At 43.1% G+C, this 22000-nt stretch overlaps 1 protein-coding gene and 1 non-coding gene across 2 annotated transcripts in view; one reads left to right on the top strand and one right to left on the bottom strand.

Annotated features, from left to right (window-relative positions):
• The window catches only part of BUB1 (BUB1 mitotic checkpoint serine/threonine kinase), a 44639-nt gene extending 44343 nt beyond the window's left edge, over nucleotides 1-296 (bottom strand). Inside the window, exon 1 of the mRNA XM_076000978.1 lies at nucleotides 189-296. Within this exon, the coding sequence (XP_075857093.1) occupies nucleotides 189-214 (26 nt within the window). The 5' untranslated portion in view covers nucleotides 215-296. The remainder of the gene's footprint in view (nucleotides 1-188) is intronic.
• Nucleotides 297-2253: 1957 nt separating this feature from the next.
• Nucleotides 2254-2394, top strand: LOC142870246 (U4 spliceosomal RNA). Its single transcript, XR_012918683.1, has one exon. It is a non-coding gene; the product is annotated as a U4 spliceosomal RNA (small nuclear RNA).
• The last annotated feature ends 19606 nt before the right edge of the window (nucleotides 2395-22000 follow it).

Below are 22000 nucleotides of genomic sequence, written 5' to 3'. Positions count from 1 at the left end.
CATTAGAAGAACAAACAAGAGCTCTGAGGGCCTCACGAACTGCCCGAATCCCCACCAGACGGCCACTGTGGCCTTGCTGGGTGGGGTAAACCCCAAAGCCCAGGCAAAGGGCGGAGGGGGCAAACGGAGGCAGAACCCCGGGCGCCCCAGCCCCCTCTGCGCCCCCAACCCACCACACGGACACTTACTGAAAGACATTTTCCGGGTTATCCATGGCGAGAAGACCACCGGCGGCCCTCTTGCGCCGCGAGCGAGGAGCCGCCACCTATTCGAATCTCGCGCGCAGCCGCAGTCGCCGCGCCGAGCGTTTTCAGGGCGCCTGGCCATTGGCCTCGGCTGCCGAAGGGCTGGCCAATCGCCACGGCCGTTGCCGGGAGACCAAGTCCCGCCTCCGTGCCCCAGCAGCTCCTCCCACTTCCGTAGCTCTAGGTTGAACTCAAACCTGGGGGACTGCTAGCTTGGCTCAGGCGTAGGGAACTGTTTTTTGTTTTTTTATTTAAGCCAAATTGTAACTGATTTACATAATCACACGATTAAGCCATCATCCCAGGGAAGGCTTCGCAGGAAAAAAATGCCAAACTCGAGGTCTATGAGACGGAAAAACTGTGTCCCGGCGCTTGGGTCCTGAGAGTTTGTCCCCTTTGCTTAAATATATAAATTAGAATCATTATTATATCTGGTTCATGGAACGAACAAAAATAATTTTAGGGTCGAGACCGTTGTTGCTCAAGGCCGCAGAGCGCGGGGGAAGTGCCAGCCTGTGACTTAGGTAATGAATTAGGCAGGTGGGGAGAAAGGCGCAGCCCTGCGCGGACACCTGCGGTCTCCTCCCCATTTCCGGCAGTTTTCTGTTCCGTGTCCTCTGGTGTAAGGAAACCCAGATGTTGAAGCCAATAAAGTCTTACCCAGACTCTAAAATTCTGTGGCATAGAGGGAGTGATTTATCGACACCCACGGAAAACCCTAAGTGGTTTTTGGCTTGGTGACTCCCCACCATATGAGGGCACATGGGCTGGTGGGCTTTGCACCTTTATTGAACTCATCTGATAGGCTGCGTGTGGGTGCCCTGGAGCTGTTCCTATACCCAGATGGTAATTAAAATAAGAACAGAATAGTTTTAGGTAGATTATAGAATGCCAGTGAGAAAAATTTCAACATCTTTTTTGGGGACCAGGCACTCTGGAAACCAAGTTCTTAAGAATCATAAAATCAAAAATAAAAGGACTCCTCTTTGTAGAGGAGTCCCAAGAGGAGTCCCGATGTCTAAGAAACATGTAATGATGCTTCCTAAGAATGAGATGGAAAAGAGCTAGCCTAGCCTTCTCTGCCCCTTGGTTTTTAATAACTTCCCGCTCTGCCTTTCAAGATTATTTCAAGGGCCACTTGACAATGCAAGTAAAATGTAAAGAGCTATTCATGTGATTACATTCCTTTTAGAAAGAGGTTGTGGATGTTTCAGCTCCCTTAAGCTTCTTAAGTTAAATGCCTAAAAAAATATTTAGCAGCTTCTGAAAATCCCAGTGCTCACAGAGTCCAGAATTTCTTCCAGCGTGTTGATTGGTATTGGATCTACATGAGTATTCAATTTGTGTGGTTTATTACTCAGAGGTTGCTCACTCCAGGATAAGCGCTAGGTTCTGCTAACCATCCCAGGAACTAAGACATTTTTGGTCTCACTGACTAAATTTTTCAACTGTTTCTGATAGTGGCTCAATCAGCAATCACTTAGGAAATGTTGATTGAGGATCCTTCATGAAGTAGGTGCTAACTGCAACCTTGTCCAACTCACACAGAATTTGTCCTTAAGAAACTAGTGATTTTGCCTGGTACATGAAGATACAGACACAGAGACTTGTTTAAAAGTGGCATATGTGTGTGTATACATATATCTATATATACACACATGAGCCAAATGAGAGTTCAGACTGTATCTGGTAGGTGAGTCCAGAGGAGGGAGTAAGGTAATGGGGACCTGTTAGTCAAATAAAGCTTCACGGAGAAGGTGGGGCTTGAATTAGGGTTGAAGGTGGGGGTGGACATAGGTGAGGCTGAGGCCAGGAGAGGTCCTTCCAGGTATAAATCAAGATTACAGGAGGGCATCATCCCCTAGGACTCATCTTAATAAGTAGTGGAGGTGCTTTTTTGAAAGACTGGTTTGATATTTTGATGTCAAATCTCAAATTCTAGATTAAGGAGTTTGCACTTGATTACATTAGTAACTGGGTCTTTTTGGAGCACATAAAAGTTGTGATTAGCTTTGCGCAGTGGCAGTATCGTATCCAATGGAGTTTATCCAAGGCATGATTATTGCTAATTAAAAACTTTTCCCAATACCCGACCATGACAACTTTCAATATAGTTGGCCCTGGCAATTTTTGACTGTCTCTATGGAGACTGGGAAAAAAAAAAGAGTTGTGATCATAGGACCTCATGATAGTTATACTCAGCTATATTCTATTTTCTAAAAGCCACAGAGTTTTTCTACCCTCCTTCAATTCTGCTACTAGGAGTGCCTCTCCCTGAGGCTTGTTTATGGGTAAGGTATTCTGGGTGCTTTTCCACAATGTCCCTTAAGAAAGGCACACTGACCCAATGTCAATCACTATGGGTATATCCGAAGATAATAGAAATAAAATAGTAGGGTTGCCTGCAGTGATTAGAAACTGAACAGTTTTCTAGGAATGATTTCCTGACTTCCCTTTATCCTCGCTTATGGAAGTCTCCCTCTGCCATTATTCTTATTCTGAGGAAGAATTAAAATGATCCTCCCACACAATGTGTTCATCTTAATGCCCCTGTTAGGTTAATTAAGCTAATAACTTATTATAAATAACCTAAATCCTGAACCTGGTAGTATTCAGGATTTATTGGGGAGAGGGGTAGGGATGGGCAGTAAACAGCAATTTTCAGCATTAAAACTAGAGTTGAAGTTGGAGGCAGAGGGAATGGAAGGAAAAGGAGGAAATCAGATCTCATGGAAGGAAAAGTCTCATAACACAATGATGTTCTCAATACATAAGAATAAGAAAAGAATCAAAGATAATTTGGAGGCCTACAAGAATTAACACAATCAGGCCATTGAAGCTAGGGGAAGGCTGCCACTTTGGTTTTAGACATGTTGAGTTGGAGAGCTACCAGGCCTCTGTCCTTCTACATAGTAAGACTAGACACAGGAGAAGGAGGACAGAGACAGATGTGGTTCACAGATTTCAGAAGCTTGTTGAAGGAAGTTTCATGCGTCATTTCCTAAGGCTGGAAGGATTTTTTTTTTCCTGAGAGCTTCACATTATCCCTACATGCCAGGAATAAATGAAGAACCTCTGAATAGCTTGATACTTTGTTGAAGAAAATGTAAAAAGCCAAAAGAAATACTGACAATATATATAAATCAATATAAGCAAAAAATACAAAAGGGCTGGCAAATGTATTGCTCATTTTTAAAAAACTCACTAACTGGAAACTTGTGCCATGGACAGTACTCCAACTTTCATCAGTTCTCATCCTTGTTTTCTTTAATCTTCTCCTCTGCCCTTTTCCCTCAGGCTTGAGTTGAAAGTGTGGCAATTTTCATGGGATATCTGGGAATCTGTTAAGTAATAATGCTTGCTTCATGAATCTATCCCTTCCTTTCATTTTTGGCATTGTAGTTGCCTTAGTGCTTTTGTTACCTTATCTCCCAAACTCACCCCGGAGTAGGAGAGAGGAGGCATGCCTTGGTCTGGCTGAGAGCAGCAGACACAGCTATGTCTAATGTATGCCTGTCCTGCATCAAATGCAGAAATGTGTAGCCATCACTCTCTCTTCCTTTCCAACTCTAATTCACTTTATAAGCTAATTTCAATATCAAATGTCCATCTGTCAAAAATGGCTCTAATAGATTTCTCTAAATTATTAGGAAGGCCAATAAAGTATCTTCATTTATATATGGATTTTCAGGGACTTGTTATTCCAGAATCATAATTTCCAAACTTACTGGAGAAGGAAAACCAGGCCACCTCAGGGTACCTAAGCTCCAGCTTTGACTTTCCTAAGAAGAAGCAAATGGGAAAATGACATAAACTCTCTCAACCTGAGTGTCAGTTTCCTGATCTGTAAAATGAATAAAGAAACCTGGCTTCCTGTCTTCATGTTTCTCTGACTTTCACTATCCTGTAACCTCATAAGATTTTCCACTTAATTCTTGAGCTCTCTTGGTTTGTTAAATGATATTAAAGTTGGTACTATGTTTCAACAAGGGGAAATGATTATTTTTCTCTAGGTTCTGAGGGTTTGATCTACGGGAATGATCATAGATACACATGTATCTTCCTTTCCCTGAGCAATTTAGAGGAATTTGGAATAGCTGTATTAGATGTGTGGCTAGCTTATGGTGCCCTAGCACATCATATAAGATTAGAGATTTATAATTAGAATAGTTACAGAAAGCAGAATGATTTAGGATACTATAAAATATTAATAATAACGTTTATATGCAGAAAAGGAGATACATAGCTCCATGTTAGAAAAAATTTTTCATCTGAGTGCGTCTTATGACTTCACAAGATGCCTATGGGACCAAAGCCCAGAGTCCCCCATGAATCACTGCAGCCTGGGAAGAAGGACGGAAGAGAGGGATAGGATTCTGGCTCCCTGTCCCCCAAGAATCCTTAATACAATGTGCAGTCCAGCATGCCATGCTGGTATTTGAAAAAAAGAGCCCAGTGATACCTAAATGTTATTTCCATTTGGAGCATGGTAATAGAGACCAGAGGCCCTAATCCTTTGACTTTCCTATTTTTTCCTATTGGAAGCAACTTGATTCTTCAAACTTAGTTGTTCATCACGCTGCTTATATTCTCTCTGAATAGGCTTGCCTCAGCTCTGTGTACCTTCAGACTTCCTCCCTCTTGTCAGCCACAGCCTTCTTTGGCTCCCATTCTTAAACACTGATTGGATCCTTTTGTTGCTGTTTAAGTTGGGCTGACTTGGATTCTGGGGCAAACCGTCCTCCTAATACTTAGGAAACCAGATATAGCAAACTCTAGTCTTAGATCTGAAATCATACATGAGACATGTCACTTCCCTTCATTAAGGGCATTCGCCTAAATTTCTAGGACTTGGTCCCCTCCAACTAGGCTCCTCAAATCCTAGTTGAGTGGATAATTTCTATGATCGATGCCAGAGACCGACAGCTGTGCTCAAGACTCCCTCTGTGCCCCAGGCATCTAGGATATAGCTTGTTTTCTCTTCTTCACAGCTACTATCACCTCTTCTGTCTCCTGTGACTTACAAAATAGGATGGATGAGACAGTCTCTTCAGATCCCACCATTTTCCCTTTGGATCACTGAAAAACAGTAGCTTTTGTATATTTGAAAGTTTGCCAAAATGGATATATTAAAAACATTTTGTAGAGTGCAGAACATGTTGCCTAATTTGTATTTTCTGCCTTTTCCCTTTATATATTTTCATAAATCTTTTCCTTCTCTTTTGCTAATTGATGGTAAATCTCACTTCATCATTTTTTTCCTCCATTGAAGAACCATTCCATGCTCACTTTTAGGAGAGAGCCTAAAAGTGAGCCTATTTGGATAGGCAACAGTTAGATTGTGTAACTAGCCCCAGAGCCAAAAGCCTCTCAGACCAGAAATATATATTTTTCCTTATTTGGGAATTTGTTTTATAAGTTCTTACAACAATTAAATCACATTTAGTTCTAAGCATAATAAATCACCCTTATTGGAAAAATAAATAATTGGAAAATTTTATATTGAAGAATAGAACACTGGGCACAAATACCAGGTATTTGAAAAGGTACCTTCATTTTGAGGTTTGTGGGGGAACTTTCTGCCCTTGAATTGTCTGGTAGTAATTGAAGTTATAAATAGAGAGGGTATTTCCTACAGAAAAGTTTTGTGGCCAAAATACCACCTTGAGGTTGATTAGAAGATTAGGGAAGAGAGGAGTCTGGCTTCTCTGGAAATATCACCACTTACATTATATGCCTGGGAAGTGTCCCGCTCTTAGGAAAAACAGCCACCTGCCACTAGGCCCTGGCCAGCTTTATCTTAAAGGTGGTGACTTGGGCATGCAGGTAGAGACAGCTGCCCACACCACACCTCTCTTGAGTAATGACTGATCAATCCCTCTCTTGATTCTGACAGCAAGTGTTCTGTTTCTACCTCACCTGGGTGCACACAATTCTATTCTGGCCCACAGTTAGCATCGGACTCCACAGTTTAAGGGCACAGTCCTCAACAAGACTGCCCTTACTTCAGATGCCAGCCACACATTCAGGGGTTCCCATCACTTTTAAATGGCTGCTCAGCCTCTGTCAGCATTGACCTAAGTTGCATTTCTATCATACAAGGTTTTCTGTTTTTGTTTGCTACTGTTGTAGTTACTGTTGCTGCTATTACTTTCATACTTTCATCTTGTATCCATTTATTTTTGCAGTACCTTGATTTTGTATATCAATGCACGCAAAGAGATTCTTTCATTTAGTTTGTAAAACTGTCTTGTCTTTGCATTTGTTGTTCTTTGCAATTCATGTGCTGCATTAGTCCGTACAGGGCTGTTTTCGTGTGATGTCTGGATCCCTGGGAAATACATCTGTTTCTACTTCTCTTTTTGATAGGTCTTGAGGCTTCTGGTTTTCTAAGGGGATCCCCAAATGATGACCCCACTGCTTTTTGAACCTGTTGCCCATTTTGACTTCTTAATGGATAATCCACTTGAACCATTAACTTTCCTTGACCAGTTCATCTTCCTGGTCATCTCTGACCTTTGGACCTCAGTGTCCACCTGGGCTTTGCAACCAGCATTCTGGGAGAACTTTTCCATTATATTTGGTCCATATACTTGAAGAAGTAAGAGGTAGGAAGATCAACTCTCCAAGAAACAGTGGACCCCTATACGACCATTTCCTATATTCGCATGAAATATTTTCTATAGTAGCCACTTAAAAGCTTCAGGCCAGACTTGAATTCTAACTGCTTCTGCTATTGTTGGCATTTTCTCATTCTTTAGCTGCTTCCACATCACTGGACATGTGCTATAGATTCTTGCTTATACCGTTAGCTTGGCAAGGGTTCTGATGACATTGAAAATTTGAAATCAATTCAGAGCTCACAGAAATCTGTTTTCCTTCCTTTATTTCCACTTGATAGTCTTCTTCATTTCTCTGAAATTCACACTGCATCTTCATTACTGTCCTTCATCCTGGACATTAATTAATATGTCACAATACAGTAATTGGTACATACTTGGAAGAACACCAGTGATGTTTTGGAGAATCTGATAAATCTATCCTTATGTTTAAATTGCGATAAACAAAAAACCCAACTCCAGCTACCTTAAACATAAAGTGAATTTATTGGCTCATTTAACTGTCAAGTCCTGAGGTATGTGGGCTTCAAGTGCAGTTTGATCAGGACTCTAGCTCTCTTTCTCTGCGGTTCCCTCAGCTCTGCTATCTCTCTTCATTGACTTTGCCTTCAGGAAGTCTTTCTTCATGGCAGCAAGATGGTTATAGCAGTTCTTGGACTCAGCTGCTTACTCCACAGTCCCTTACCTCTAGGGACTAACCGCTAAATGCCAGCTGTTTTCCTGACACCAAGTGTTGAGTTGGATGAAGAGGGTCTGACAGATCAGGACACCTGATAGAGGTTCCCAGCTGTGAGGGCATGCAGGGCTGCTGGCCAAATCGTCTGCTGGTTATGAACTCAGCTTCTCCAGCAGGAGAAAGAAAAGCAACTCCTGACAGCTAGGCACCTCAACCGAGGAGGGAAAGAAAGTTCTACGCAATGGAGGAAAGAATTTCCCAGCCATCTTCCGAAGAATACAGGATCCCGCCCTTCAGACAGTGACCCCCAGTCCCACCCTGCCTGGTCACCGATGATTATCCTACTTTGGCTGGACCCCATCTTCCAGGGACTGGAAAGAAGATCAGGACCCCTGGACCTTCCCAGCTGATACTGCTGGGAAGTAGTATCTCAGCTGGGGCTGAGAGTCAGTGATCTCTCAAAGAAGTTGGGGGCTGCCTATGGAAGAAGGCTGGTGTTCACAACTACCCCCAGCTCCTCTCACCTCCTTGTCCCTTGGCTTCCAACAGAAACCAAAAGAAGCTGACTGGGAAGGGCAAAGGATTTTGGACCAGAGGGGATCTTTGGAAGGGTGTGGGTCTTGCCCTCCCTTAGCACTCCCTTCCTCTTATAGGATTTCTCCTCAGCTGGAGTGAGGAATTGGAGTGCCAGGAGTTGGCCTGGCACTCACAGCTAGGCTGTGATGTTCTCCTGTTTAACATAAACAGCTTCACGAGTGTCCTCATCAAACAAGGCCATTCGTTGGCTTGCACCTGCTTCCTGACAGCACCCAATCCAGAGCAAAGACCTGCTGCCTCAAACCCCCACACGCTGCCCACATAATCACCTGACACAAGCCCAAATCCTACAACAAGTCCATCAACACTTTCATAGGGAGACAGCTCCCTTGCAGCAATGAGCCGATAAACCTAACTTCATTCCTAATTGTCTTTGACTGATAGACACTAGCAAGGGTTTTGACTTTGTTTTGTATATACTTCAATCAATAAGGTGACCCCCCAATCTTAGCCAGGGCAATTTGTGCAGTTTAATACATACAACATCGACTATTATTTTTATTATCATTATGCAAACAATTACGAACTTTATTATCCTTGGATTTTTTCTTTCTTCATTTAATTTGGAATTTCTTAACATAGAGTGTGGTGGAAGAGGAGGGTTCCCTTCCAAAATAGCAATAGTCATGATAAAAAAAAAAACCTTTCAGCTGTCGATAATTAGAGCTTTGTTTAAAGTTTTAAATTTATGATGTGTTTATTCAGCTTCCTGTGAGAATGGAATGAATACTATTCTGGTGCCTACAAAGTTTTAATATAAGAGGTCAAGGATGTGCCTTAGCAAATAATGCCTTATTCCCAAGGTAACTTTGACATGTGTTGGCTCTAACAGCTTTCTGGATGCTCTTTACGGATTTTGTGAAATCCTAATGCACCAGCCATGGTGGGGTAGCCCATTTTGATCAGGCCCCATCAGTCTGAGTGCTGCAAAACTAGGGTATTGGTCCCCTGTGGGAAAAATGGTACTCTCTCAAATATTGCCCTGTTGAGTGATCCTTTCAACAGAACGAGGCTGACAACTCAGTGGGGCACTGGCCAGAGAGGGGGCATGTGAGGCCAGGCTGATGTGGGCGAGGCTGACACGGACAAGCTCATATTGTTACCTGATCTGAGTGGTCCTAGCACATGGCTTTCCAAGTGTCTCTGCCCTGAGAGTGAATCATCCTCATTGCTTATCTGAACTGGGCCCATTCGTATTATACTCAGAATCAAGCCGCTCTTCTCCCAAGGATGCCGAATTCAGCACTGGACTCCTGCTTTGGTCTCCATTTGATGTGCTGGTATAGCATCCTCACTGGTTCCCAGGTCCCTCTCGAAAGCATGGAACCCTTTCTGGCTCTTAGAAGCCTGCCTTTCTGCCAAGTCCGCTTTCCAGGGTTCCCCACAGGTCCTGAGGCATTGATGGCTGGGGAGCACCCTACTCCTTCTTCATCTTCACCCCCACTGCCCTACTCCCACGTTACTGGCACCTTGTTTGGAGATGGCTGTCAACTTTGGACAAACATGTTCTACCTGTCAGTCTGAGCTTCTGACACTAACCCCAGGAGTGGGGTTACTTTCTAGGGTGCAGATTTGGTGCTAGGGCACTCAGCTTTGCCTTCCTGCTGCCTCTTGCTGCCAGGCTCCCAGTGTGCTCTCAGTCAGCCCCTGCGAGCCACATGCAGTGAGCTGCCTCTGGATTGGTCCCTATACCTGGCCACCTAAGGCAGGACTTCTTTAGATGATTGCAGTCTCTGCCTACTGGTGGTTGTATTTTAAAAGCTCCTTTTTGTTTCATTTTCCCTCTACCAACTTTCATTTTTAAGCCAAAATGAGGCATTTTTATTGACTCAGACAGCTGGACTTCCCAAGGGATAAGCCGGATTCCAACCCAGCTGGGTCCCAGGGCTATACACAGTGCCATCAGCACTGTGTCTCACCCCAGTCCTGCACTCTGCTTGGCTTCAGGGACACCGCGGAACTCAACGGCATTCAGAAAATTGTTTTCAGGGCAGATGGAAATCACCCCCCAAAAAAGTCCAGAAACATCCACAAAGGAGCACTGTGACTGGAAATGATAAAATCTTATCACCCACTTTGAGTGTTTCTTCATTTACAAGAGAGGAAGTAATGCTGATTTCTTTACAGTTAGTCTATGTTACATTCACATTGTAACTTAGCTTCTGCGACTTATTTTGTTCTTTTGTTCATTGAACACTACTCATGAGAAAACATGCTCAACATGAGCATTATGAACCAGTACACTGAACATGTACAGGCAGAAAGTTAACAACTCTGAGAATTGCTCTTTAAATCTGGTTGTGTCAAATCAATCATCTTTCACGGCTTTCTTTCCATTCTTTTGGATTATGTTGTATTTTTTGATCAATGACTTTCTAAAATGAAAGCTATTGTTCATTTTTATTCTCTTCTTCAAAACTACACATGATTAGTTCACTTGTTTCCATGCCGGAAGAGTATACAGTAATGTGGATGTTGAAAAATCAACAATTCTTTAAGGTGTGAAATCCATTCCAAAAGTTAGTCATGGCAAGTGCCACTTTAAGTCATAGTTTCTTTTCCTGCCCTAAATAATGTGTCTTTAAAGACACTTGAAAAGTTAAATTTCTCAACACTTCTTTCTTTAATGCACTCAAAAAGTTCCTCTGACTACTTTAATAACAGTTTGTTCTTTGCACAATCCTATCATTAAAGAGATATTAAAAACCATGAATAAGAAATAAGTAGGTTTCCCTCAATGAATTGTTTAAAACATGAAGGATATGAAAGGGCCTTTCCTTTAGAATTAAAATATGATTTCAGTGTTTCAAACTGAGAATTCTCTCAATTGCATTTATTAAAGAGAACCAATTTTTTTTTTTTTTTTTTTTTTTTTGAGACAGAGTCTCGCTTGTTGACCAGGCTAGAGTGAGTGCCATGGCGTCAGCCTAGCTCACAGCAACCTCAAACTCCTGGGCTCAAGCAATCCTTCTGCCTCAGCCTCCCAAGTAGCTGGGACTACAGGCATGCGCCACCATGCCCGGCTAATTTTATATATATATTAGTTGGCCAATTAATTTCTTTCTATTTATAGTAGAGACGGGGTCTCGCTCTTGCTCAGGCTGGTTTCGAACTCCTGACCTCGAGCAATCCGCCCGCCTCAGCCTCCCAGAGTGCTAGGATTACAGGCGTGAGCCACCGCGCCCGGCTTGAGAACCAATTTTTGAATGCAAGAGAGTTGAAGAATATTGAATGCTGACAACATCACAAAAACCTTTCAATCACTCAGTTTGGACATATAAATGCTGAAGAGAACAATTTCATGATAGCAACTTTAATGCCAATAGGAAGACATCAACTGCTGTTTGAGCAGCATTATGGAATATGGGCAGGACAGCCAAGATCTTCCATTGCCTCATCCATGCTTTGTTTCAGCTTTGAGTAAACATTGTTTGCACCCTTACACAAAAATCCACCAAAGTTTTATTGTATTATCTCTACCAAAATCAGTACCTTTTTTTCCAAACTCTTGTTTGGAAAGATTTTACTCTCAATAAACTTACCTTTTTCTCTTCTTCATGAGAAAAAGGGAAAATGTCTATGCTGTGATGACTTTGCTTAATGGCAATGCTGTAAAGAGGCAAGGCATTTACATCTTTAGTAATAATCTCTGTAATAGTCAATTGAGCTACTACATTTTTAATTTTTGAATTAATAGTAGATTTTTGTCCTAGCACTTGAAAATTTGCTTGTAGTTTTGGAAAATACTTCTGTCAGTGTTCAAACCATCATTTAAGCTGCAAAACTCATGGTGATATTCGTGTAGAAGGCCATTACAACTTCTGTTGTGATTATTTTATATTATTTGTCTAAATTTCCCTTAATAAAACTTTTGTTACTTTTTCACTTGCTTTGGTCCTAGGAATCATACATCTCCATTTAGCTGTTAGCTCTGCTTAGCTGGTTTGTGTATGACTTTCCACCATTTTTGATATTGAATGATCAATTACAATCTGCACAAAGAGCTTCGAAATAACTCATTCCTCACTTAATACCTGTTCATTGTTCAGAAAATTTCATCACAAAGTGTACATTCACATTTTGGCTTTTTAAGGCTTAAATATATAGATGGTCCCCAATTTACAATACTTGGACGATTTTTCGACTTTACGGTGGCGCAAAACTGTTATGTATTCAGTATAAATCATATGTCAAGTATCCATACAACCATACTGTCTTTCACTTTCAGTACAGCATCCAATAAATTACATGAAATATTAAACACTTTATTATAAAATAGGCTTTGTGTTAGATGATTTTGCCCCACTGTAGGGTAAAGTGTTCTGAGCATGTTTAAGGGAGTGTTTGGTAGGTTAGGAATATTAAACACATATTTTTAACTTATGATGGGTTTACTCCATCATAAATCAAAGGACATCTGCATTCAAATAAAAACAGTGAGAACCACTGCTGGAATTGAAAATATTGAATCTGATCATGTCAAGGCTGCATCAGTCCATCTGTCAGTCACAAATCTGAACCTAACTTTCAAGTGTCATAGGGTTGCAAACTAATTAACACTAAATTGAATTCTGTCTGATACCAAAAAAGGATTAACTTCTCATCTGCCTGCAAAGGAGAGCTGTAGTTGTAAGGCAGAGTCTCCCCCAGTAAAGATAGAGCTGTTCTTTTATAAGGTTTTGTAGAGCCTGGAATTCAGGGGTTCATGGACTATCAGAGTGGGAGTGTTTAGGGATTGTTGGACCTTCAGATATGTCAGCCTGGACACTAGAATAAATATGCCGTTGAGCTACTGACTTTCAAAGGCATCATTACTGGAGTGAGTGGCTTGCCGATTGGCTATTGTCCAGAAGTGTATGTTGATTTTGTAACCTGAAACTTTGCTGAATTTGTTTATTAGCTCTAATAGTTTTGTGGTTGATTCCTTGATATTTCCTATATGGAAGCTTATATCATCTGAAAGAGTAATAGTTTTACTTCTTCCTTTTCAAGGAAGAAGTATTTAATTTCTTTTTCTTGCCTAATTGCCCTGGCTAGAACTTCCAATATAATGTTAAATAGCAGTACTGATAGCAGACATCCTTATCTTATTTCTAATTTTAGGGGAAAAGTTTCAGTCTTTCACCATTAAGTATGATGTTAGCTGTGGGGTTTTCACAGCTGCCTTTTATTAGGTTGAGACAATTCCCTAGTTTGTTGAGTATTTTGTTCTGTTTTTTTTATCATGAAAGCACAATGAATTTTTTCAAATGCTTTTCTGTATCTATTGAGATGATTATGTTTTTTTCCTTCATTCTATTAAAATGATGTACTATCTTGGCTGGTTTTCATATGTTGACTCATCCTTGCATGCAAGGGCTAAAAATCTCATTTGGTCATGGTGTATGATCCTTTTAACATGCTGCTGGATATGGTTTGGTAGTATTTTGTTCAGGATTTTTGCTACTATATTCATAAAAGATATTGGTTGTTAGTTTTCATCTTTGTAATGCCTTTGCCCAGCTTTAGTATCAGGGAAATATTGGACTTGTAGAATGAATTAGGAAGTATTCTCTCTTCTTCTAAATTTTGGAAGAATTCAAGAAGGTTTGGTGTCAATTCCTCTTTAAATGTTTGGTAGAATTCTGCTGTGAAGCAATCTGGTCTTGGGATTTTCTTTGTTGTAAGGTTTTTTTTGTTTTTTTTTTTCAATTACTAATTCAATCTCTTGTTATAGGTCTATTCAGCTTGTCTGTTTTTACTTGGGTCAGTTTCGCTAGTTTTGTTTCTAGGAATTTGTTCATTTCATTTATGTTATCTATTTTGTTGGCATACAAATTGTTCATGGTGCTCTCTTGTAATCTTAAGAGCTGATCACTTAGTCATATTTCTGGCGCACACCTGCTATGTGACCAGTCATGCTGTGGACCTCAAGCTGGGCACCAGATGCACCTCAGAAATGTTTGATCTAACTTTAAATGATGCCCATGATCTAGTACACCCTGCCCCAGTGCTCTGGGCACATAGAATGGCATCATTTGAAAACATTCCAAGATTTATTTCTTAGAGCCTGGTTCTGAACATCCTCAGAGATATGCTAGAATTGAGTAAAACAGACTTGCACTAACTCTTTCCTTGCAAGATGTTACCATAAAAATGGAATATGGAATGCCTACGTAAATGCAGTTCAAGGTTGTGCAGTGTGCTATGTGTGTATTAGGGTAAGGGAATACAAATATAACTAAAACAATTATCCTTTGAAACAAAGAAAACTGAATACCGAAGTAAGTCATGTACACGTATAGATTTAGCAAATGAATTTTCCAGGCATCAAACAACTGACTCCAGTTGTCCATTATCAGAAAATTACAAAATCCCTATTTCCCCTTGTCACAGTGAAGCTGGACTTTCTACCAGCTTCTGACCCTCTGGGTGGAAATCCCTAAATAAGTGGGAAGGCTAGGGAGAGCCTGAGCTCCGTAGGAATCTCCTGTGATCATCTGGGTGAAGTCAGGGCAGCGATGACAATGGGAAGATGGCAGTCTCAGGTCCACTCTGAAGCTCGGTGTGGCCCTTCTGGGGCTCTCCAGCTTGAGCCTGGTGCAGCTGCCCTCATGCTAGGGGAGCTGGGCAGTGTCCTTGCAGACCTTACATGCCTTAGGCCAGAGCAGCACAGCTTCACACCCCAGACAGACTTCATCTCTGTGTCCCTGTCAACAATGCAGCCCCTAACACCTTAGGCTAGGGCCCTCAGAGAAAAACCACCTCTCTCTGCTCTGCAGGAGCAGCACTGCTATGACCATTTCCCCCTATCTACACTGGATCCATCTCAGGGCTCCTGCCCCTGGCTTCTACTGGAACACAAGGACAAAGTCAAAGATCTCCACTGGTCACCACCACCTTCCCCCTTTCTCTCTAAGGGGCCAGGCAGGATCTGGGGAAGGTTTGCGTCCCCCCTTCCCTCACACAGGGAGCACCGCGCTTGTTGGGGGTCTCACTGGCTCTCACATCTCCTCTCTGGGACCTATGTGTGGGCAGCCAGCTTCCAACGGCCCCTGGTGACCCCTGCCACCTGCTGTTCATGCCCATGCATGGCCACCTCCCACACTAACCCATGGCTGTCCTGTGTCAACAACAGAATCCTGAAGAAGTGACAGTACGTGACTTTTGGGGCTAGGTTATGAAAGATATTGAGGCTTTTGTTATACTCTTTTAATATCACTCGGTCTGAGGGAGCCCTCTGCCATGCCGTGAAGACATTCAAGCAGTCCTAGGGGGAGGTCCCAGGTGTGGAGGAACTGAGGCCTCCAGTCAACAGCTGGGACTGGTTTGCCAGCCACCTTAGTGAGCCACCTTAGAGGCTGGCCCTCCAGCCCCGGTCAAGCCTTCAGATAACTGCAACCCAATCTGACGTCTTCATTACCATCTCACAAGAGACCCCAGGCTGGGACCACCCAGGTATACTGCCTCTGAATATCTGGTGCACAGAAACTATGGGAAGTAAAAGATGTCTATTGTTTTTTAGGTTGTAAATTTGGGCTCCTTTGTCTCACAGTGTACGTGCCTAGCGCTCTGCCTTACCATGCACATGCTGTGGCTGCCTCCTCCTCCCTGGAGGTTGCTCTGCTTCTGGCCCCGGTCAGACTCCCAGTCACCATTCCTTCCCAAGGGTGTGTCCTTTCTTGGTCACTTTTGCTAATATTAGATACTCTCTCTGCTCTTCTTCTTCAGCCAACTTTCATAAAACCTAAGGAGTTCCTATATAGTTTCTTCCCCAACCAAAGTCCCTCTTACAAGGGGTTGAGAAATAGACAGTCTTAACTGGAACAACTCTAATATTACTTTGTATCATGGAACTAACAATAATAGTCACACTCATTAAGCAGTTGTTATATGCCAGAACCTTTGCTGAGTATTTTGTAGGAATTACCTTCTTCAGTGCTTAAAACAATCCTGAGTATACCATCTTTACCTTCCGGTTTTCAGATAAGAAAAGAAAACTTTGGGGAGGTTAAGAACCTTGACTCAGGCCTCACAGCCCTAAGCTGTGGCTGCGGGCTTCCTGCTTGTAAATTCCCCTTATCTCAGGTCTGGTGCGTCCTGCGGCACATGTGAGATGTCCCCCTTTTGAAAGTCTCTTGTCTGCTTAGTTTTCTTTGTGCTGGGTCTGCTATCTCTCCAACAAAATTGACACCCCTTCCCCCCCCTCATCTGTCTTGCAGTGGAGTAGGTGGGAACTATGAGGAGATGCTCTACCTTTTGAGCAGAGGATTTCACTCTCTGGGATACAGGGCCCCCTAACCAGTCTGGTGCTGCCATAACAGCAGCAGGATTGATAAATGACTCACCTGGACTGCCATAGAGGCATATGACCTATTGTCAGCATTGATACACATTCCTCGCCCAGATAGGGACTTGTCAGATGGTGTGATTTTCAGAGGTTGGCTGCAATGCTGCTTGCATTTCCTGACTACGCTTTTGTAGAATCATACAGGTATCGTGGGGAGCAACTTCAGAGCTGCCTATCCAAAGAAGCTTTATTTATTTTTTTTAAGCTGCACCTAGATGTGGTTCCAGGAGTCTTTACCCCCAGTATCTGTCTCAAAACAGGGATCCATGGGTGAGTAGACCTTCTAGAGGTGTGAGTGAAACCAGTGGCATTGTTCCTGGTGCCACTGTGTACATAGATTCAGGATGCTATGTGGTAGCTCTGTGGTCTCTTTTGTTTGGGGTGCAGCATACCCAGCAGGTCCTGCAGAGTCCAGCCTGGGCTTCTCTTGTGGGTTGTGCAGAATCGTGTTGGAATTTGGAATCTTAGTGGCCATCCAAGCCCATGGGGTGGGCAGTCTCCTCCCTGCATGCTATAGTACTTAGATGTACCTACAGGTTCTTCAGTGGCTTCATGGCACTTGAGCACTTTTGTCTAAGGAACTCTAGACTTTCCTAGGTGGAAAGAATAAAATCTACCCTGTAAAATCAGTTACGCAGAATGCTGAGGGGAAATATACTAAGATGGAAACAGAGCCATACAAGCTATCCATATTAGAGCCAAGATCAGTGAGTATTTTAGATCTAGTTGCCCTATATACTCATCCTTTTTTGTTTTCTGTATAGGGCCTAGTAAGATTGTCTTCCTAATGCTCTTTTTTGTCTTTAACTAGGATTCATGCAGCCTAAATAATATCATACATTCACTTTCACTTTGTTCTTTTGTGATTTAGGGTGTAGTTCTTTCCGGAATTCTTTATCTTATCAGATTTTTATGTAATCTTATTTGCCTTATTGTTCACGTAAGAATGATAAAGTAGGACAGAAGCTGCAATGTGGAAAGAGGTTGAGATTTTGTAAGCTTTGAAAAGAGGTTACACCCTTCATTTGGGCTGAAACATTACATCATTTATGGCTGTCACATCATCGACCATCACGAAACCAATCAAATCTCCTGAGAACCTGACAACTAGATTTCCTTTTTTTTTTCTGTTTTGTTTGTTTTTCTTTTTTGATCTATTTTTGTCTTTTCTCAGTTTTCTGGTTTTTCTTTCTCTCCTGACTTATATTTCTAGCATCATAAGAAGAATTTATTTTTCCAGTAATATATTTGAAATTTGGCCTCTTTAGTCCCATCCCATGGTTCTCTGTGTTTAAAATGTCTTTCAGTTTTCAGCCACAGTTTGAAAGCATTGCTAGCCCTAGTTTCACGGATGTGCCTAGGACATAGCTCAGGTAAGCTTTTCGTAGTTGGTCTATTTCACTTCTGAAACGTCTTATTGGTAACATCCATCCAGATCCTAACACCCCTGTCTCTGGGCAATCCTTCCTGAGATCCCTTTGGTTTTCAGAATTAGGGACTTTAGCCTACCTAGGGAGTCCTATGCCTATCTTCCTACTCAAGGAATGTATTGAATAGGAAGGCATTTGTTTTTTCTTGGCATTATCTGATGAGTTATGATCTCTTGGTGATGTCTGGTGAGTTATGATCTCTTGGCAATGTCTGATGAGTTAATTTCACAACTTTTTCTTCTGTCTGAAGCTGTCTGGTGAGTTTCATGCAATGTAGGGTCCTTGGTAGCTCATAAGCCCCTTCTGTCCCTCACAGAGCCCCAGTATAGCTTATGAACAAACGACCTCAGCTCTCCTGCTGACCACCAAGGCTTTGAGTGGGTCTAGTAGGCCTCTCTTCCTGGTCTTCCTGAGCACAGAGGTCGGGAGCTAAAGAAGAAAATAATAAAAATGTAAAAATCACTTATAATCTCACCATTCAGAAATATTAATCATTAACATTTTAGTAGATTCCTCTTTGTCTTTTTATATTTAGTGTATTTCTTCTTTTACATAGTTAGAATCACTGAGACTACACTGCTTAGTATCGTGATATTTTCTCCTAACATCTGTTCGTGAACCATTTCCTCACATCGATTTTATCCTAGGCCTTTTGGCCTCTATATCATGCAATTTCATGAAAGATTGTACACATGGGATCTCGTCCCATTTACCTGACCTTCGACAAATAATAGTTTAAGGTTCCTTTCAAAGGCCACGCCTCCTCACACTCCAGCACATACATTGACCAAGCAGTATCACAATAAAACATGATTCTCTTTTTAGACATAGGCTTACAACTATAAGTTGGCTATTCAGCCAAGATTCTCCCCAAGGGACTTTCAGGTGGGATAGAAATGGAGCCTCCCATGTTGAAACAAAAACTCACAAACAACAACAAACAACACAAGTTGACAAGTAGATGGTACAGGGAATTCCCAAGCCAAACAATCTCAATGCCAAGGCCTGTCAAACAAATGAAAACTGCATGAAAGAGACCCGAGTTCTCCTAACCCAAAAGGGAACGAATCTCCAGGTTCCTAAATCTGCTCAACCATGACTTCCACACCTACAGTGCCGCAAATGCCCTGTCACAGGGCGGGAAGGTTCACAGCCTTCCCCAGATGGGTGGAATCAAGGGTCACAGTTTGCATGCTGGGGGACTTACCAAAAGGGCCAACGGAGAATTCCCAATGCAAAACACAGCAACACTTCCCAAATCCGTTACCTCTTCCTCAGTGAGGTTCAGGCTGCAAGGAGTTGCATCTTAATTTGACGAGAGAGAGAGATGAATGCTCCCTGGAGCTAAACAGGTCTGGGCAACTTCTGGGACATTCCCTTACTCTGTCACCCTGAAAAGATGATGCTCCTACTGGTGAAGACCCATGGCTTGACCTGGGGCTGATCTCCACCTCTTCCAGCCATGGCAGCAGTCAATCAAGGGGTGCCATTCCACTAGGGCACCAATGGGCCCACCCAGAGACACCAAGCTTTGTTATGAAAAGTTCAGTACTTGCCCCCAAGGCCAAATCAGTGAAAATGAAGAATGGGAACAAGTGGTTTGAGGAAAAGGAAAGAGAAGTTTTCTAATTTGCCTGCAAATGAGGAGGGTGGAAGACAAGCATCCCAAAAGATTGCCATCTCCCTTTCAGCAGAAATACAGGGCTCTTAAGGGGGGAGGGAGGGCTTCAGTGGTTGGGCTCAGGCCTATGTGACCAGTGTCACACATGGTCATGGCTTCAGACTATTGTCCAATTATAGTTGGTGGTTTCAGTTGATCTTATCTTTGATGAAGACGATCGTGCAACCTTTGTCTAGACAATTCTGTACAACTGCAGTCCCCAACCCCCAGGCCGCAGACTGGTACTGGTCCATGGTCTGTTAGAAATGAGGCCACATAGCAGGAGGTGAGCAGTGGGTGAGCTAGTGAAGCTTCATCTGTATTTACACCTGTTCCCCCTTCTCTGGTCTGCGGAAAAATTGTCTTCCATGAAACTGGTCCCTGGTGCTGGAAAGTTTGGAGACTCCTGCTGTAAAACCATTGCCTGTGGTTTAAGATGCTAGAAAACAAACGGCAAAGAACATTTTCTTGCCCCTTTGATTACTGGCCTCCAGCAGGAATGCAAGTTTTAATTCCCAAAAATGGTGGGGGTTTTAAAGAGACAAATGGCAAAACATTCTGTCCTTTTTCAGACCTTTACCACTGTTACATACTGATAGTCCATGGTATTATGTGATGGTAGAGATATGTAAAATATCACTACTGGTTATGCTTAAGCAAATATTCATTAGAGGCAAGACTATAGGTGATCATGTATTTGATATCATAGAACTTTTTTTTTTCTTTTGAGACAGAGTCCTACTCTGTTGCCCAGGCTAGAGCACCGTGGCATCAGCCTAGCTCACAGCAACCTCAAACTCCTGGGTTCAAGGGATCCTCCTGCCTCAGCCTCCTGAGTAGCTGGGACTACAGGCATGCACCACCATGCCAGGATAATTATATATATATATATGTTGTTGTCCAGCTAATTTCTTTCTATTTTTTTCTTTTTTTAGTAGAGATGGGGTCTCTCTCTTGCTCAGGCTGGTCTTGAACTCCTTGTAAGGTTGGTGGCAGGCCCCCTCCCCTCCCTAGATCAAAAAGAAAAGGCTCACAAGACCAGACCCGCCAAGGACAAACTGCCAGGCCCCGCTGAGAAGAACCACACCCAGATGTCCACCTGGATAAGAAAGTTTTGGCTCCTGGATTCCACAAATGCTGCCAGCCTCTCCTATTTCTCAATGATCACCAAAGGTCATCCTGGCTCCTCCCACCAAAAGTCCCTAGCCCAGCCCAAATGGTATAAAAGACCTCACTTCCTTCAAAGGGATGTGACTTCTCGGCTCTCCCCCACTTTGTAGCCCATGAACCTCATCCAGGAGCGCATAATAAAGCCACGTTGTTTGGCCCCACTCTTTCTCTCTCTCTGTCTGTTTCTTTCACCACTGGAAAACTTTACATTTGGTGCCAAAATCCGGAATGGGAGTCTTGGCCGTGCTGGCCTGTCTCAGGGCTGTGGTCACACTGTCCCCTCTTGTGTCTTCCTGACATTGGACCAGGACCTCCACCGGACACCAGTTGACTAATTGGCCTGGGTAAGTCCCTCTGTCCTTGCGGTCCTAGCCCAATGTGTCCATTCCAGAGTCTCTGTCCATAAAACCTTGGGCCCAAGTCAGAGATCCTCTACCATAAGGACCTGAGTGTCTTGGGGACATCTGAGCCCCTCAGTCAGTCCTCCCATCTGTAATGATCCATAAGGCCCTGAGCGCCTCAGGGACTCCTGATCCACTCAGTTGGTCCTTTCCAAGGCTCAGAGCCTTCTCTCCAAGGCCTGATCAGTGACCTGGGATGTCGGCTCCCCGATCTTGTCCTTCCCTCATTGGACTAGGACACTATGGGCAGTCAACCCTCCAAAATCAAATCTAGTACGCCTCTGGGCTGTCTCTTAGCCAGTCTTACAGCCCTGGGCCTCAAGCCTGATATTTGGCCCAAGTGATTCATTTTCTATTGTAACACTGCCTGGCCAATGTACAAATTAGACAATAGGTCACAGTGGTCTGAAAATGGGACTTTCAATTTCAATTTCAATCTTACAAGATCTCGATAACTTTTGTCACTGAAATGGCAAATGGGGGGGAGATCCCTTATGTCCAGGCTTTCTTATACCTGTGCTCCTGTCCTTCCCTCTGTCAGACCCATCACAAATCCTCCTTGCACAGAATCCTCTGCCATCCTTGGCCTCTTCCACCTCTCAGCCAAAAGACCCGTTAGAAACGTCTTCCGCCTTCTCTCACCCGCCTGACTCCCTTACCTCTTCCCCTGCTCGGCCTCCACCATATCTGGGTCCTCCTCCTCCTCCTAGTGCCGCACTGTCCTCTGCTACCGCTCGTGCTGGCTCTCCGCCAATGTCCCCTGTCAGTCACCACACTCGATCCCATGCACAACCCTTAGACCAAACCCTTCTCTGTCCCCTGCAAGAGGTAGGCAGTGCTGAAGGGGTCATGCGCTGGGTGGGTCCAAGTTC

The sequence above is a fragment of the Microcebus murinus genome, chromosome 3 (assembly GCF_040939455.1).
Source record: "Microcebus murinus isolate Inina chromosome 3, M.murinus_Inina_mat1.0, whole genome shotgun sequence".
NCBI classification, from domain to species: Eukaryota; Metazoa; Chordata; class Mammalia; order Primates; family Cheirogaleidae; genus Microcebus; species Microcebus murinus.
This window is presented reverse-complemented; position numbering and strand designations above follow the sequence as displayed.